Source organism: Nannospalax galili, unplaced genomic scaffold (genome assembly GCF_000622305.1).
Source record: "Nannospalax galili isolate Female #2095 unplaced genomic scaffold, S.galili_v1.0 C49321371, whole genome shotgun sequence".
NCBI classification, from domain to species: Eukaryota; Metazoa; Chordata; class Mammalia; order Rodentia; family Spalacidae; genus Nannospalax; species Nannospalax galili.
Window position 1 is genome coordinate 204 of NW_008478957.1, and position 1629 is coordinate 1832.

The 1629-nt window shown below is 51.7% G+C and overlaps 1 protein-coding gene across 1 annotated transcript; it reads left to right on the forward strand.

Annotated features, from left to right (window-relative positions):
- Positions 1-337: 337 nt before the first annotated feature.
- On the forward strand, positions 338-1351 carry LOC103728478 (potassium channel subfamily K member 7-like; the record flags this gene model as incomplete). Its single annotated transcript, XM_008826480.2, has 2 exons — positions 338-782; positions 1016-1351. Coding segments are annotated over 2 exons (663 nt in total), but the record flags the coding sequence as incomplete, so codon positions are not given.
- Between the last annotated feature and the right edge of the window lie 278 nt (positions 1352-1629).

Consider the following 1629-nt stretch of genomic DNA (forward strand, 5'->3'; position numbering starts at 1 on the left):
ATAGCTCAGTGGTAGAGCACTTGCCTAGAATGCATGAGGCTCTTGGAATTCCCCCACCCCTCAAGAACAAGGGAAAAGGGGAGGAAGGGAGGATCTCTCAAAGACAGACCATCAGTTCTAAGTTGTCCCAGCTACAAAAAGCCTAGGGATAGCTTTCAGTCCTTCAAATTTCCAGAAAGGAAAAGTAGCCTTGGAGAGGTTAAGGGACCTGCTCCCCACATAAAGAGGATTCCAGCCAAAAGTCATGTAATTTCAGCCACCAGAGGGCAGACTCCTGTGGGAGGTGATGGAGAAAATGAGATACCTACTCCCATCCCCCCCCCACCCCCACCCCCAGCAAGCATCCCATTCAAAACTTCACCAACTGTCTCTCTCTTCTCCAGGTTATGGGCATATGGCCCCACTATCGGCAGGTGGAAAGGCCTTCTGTGTGGTCTATGCAGCCCTGGGACTGCCAGCCTCCCTAGCCCTTGTGGCTGCCCTACGCTGCTGCCTGATGCCTGCACTTGGTTGCCCAGGCACCTGGGTAGCCGTTCGCTGGCACCTGGCACCAGCCCAGGCTGCCCTGCTTCAGGCAGCAGTACTGGGCCTCCTGGTGGCCTGTGTTTTTGTGCTGCTGCCAGCGCTGGGGTTGTGGAGTATACAGAGTGACTGCAGCCTGCTGGAAGCCATCTACTTCTGCTTCGGTTCACTCAGCACCATTGGCCTAGGGGACCTACTGCCTGGCCATGGACGTGGCCTGCATCCAGCAATTTACCACCTTGGACAGTTTGCACTTCTTGGTGAGTCCAGGCTAAGGAGGGTGGTGGAGTTGAACTACAACTCCCATAGACCACTGGGGGGAGGGGAGCTGCAACTCAGAGGGGTAGAGATCCTACCCTATAGCATGGTATGGGTGTTGTAGTCCAAAGAATCCTGAGGGCAGTGTTGAGTTGTGCCAGGGTGGGTTATCACAGTGGGAAGTTGGGGGGAACATGAGCACCCTAAGAACTGTACTAATCACCTCTTCTCCTAGGTTACTTACTTTTAGGGCTCCTGGCCATGCTGCTAGCTGTAGAGACCTTCTCGGAGCTGCCACAAGTCTGTACCATGGTGAAATTCTTTGAGCCTAGTGGCCCTATGGCAGCTGAGGACCAAGGCGACATACTAGGCCAGGATGAGCTGGCTCTGAGTTCCCTGCCTCCTGACACCCCAGCCTCAGAACAAGTTACTCCAGTATCAGAACAGACCTGAGCTTTGCTGACTCCAGCCAGATGACAAGATTCAGCTCATTTAAATTGGAGGACCCTGAGGAGGCCCTTGGGAGTGTCTAGGGAACAGTGGGAAGGAGTTATGGATGCCAGGGAACAATGTGTTAATACAAAAATAAAATGGATTGCTTAGCATTCACCAGGATGCTCTCAGTTCAACTCTCAGCACCACAACATAAATAATAAATGAATAAATAATGTGTGGGTAGGCATGCTTCAGTCTTAAGAAATCCAGTCTCTCTCTGTGTATGTTCCTGCATGCACAGCATGGGGCATGTTTGGAGGTCAAAGGGCAACTTTGTGGAATTGGTTCTCACCTTCCACATTTAGGATTGAACTCGGGTTGTCAGGCTTTTGAGACAAGAGTTTTGCTTTTTTT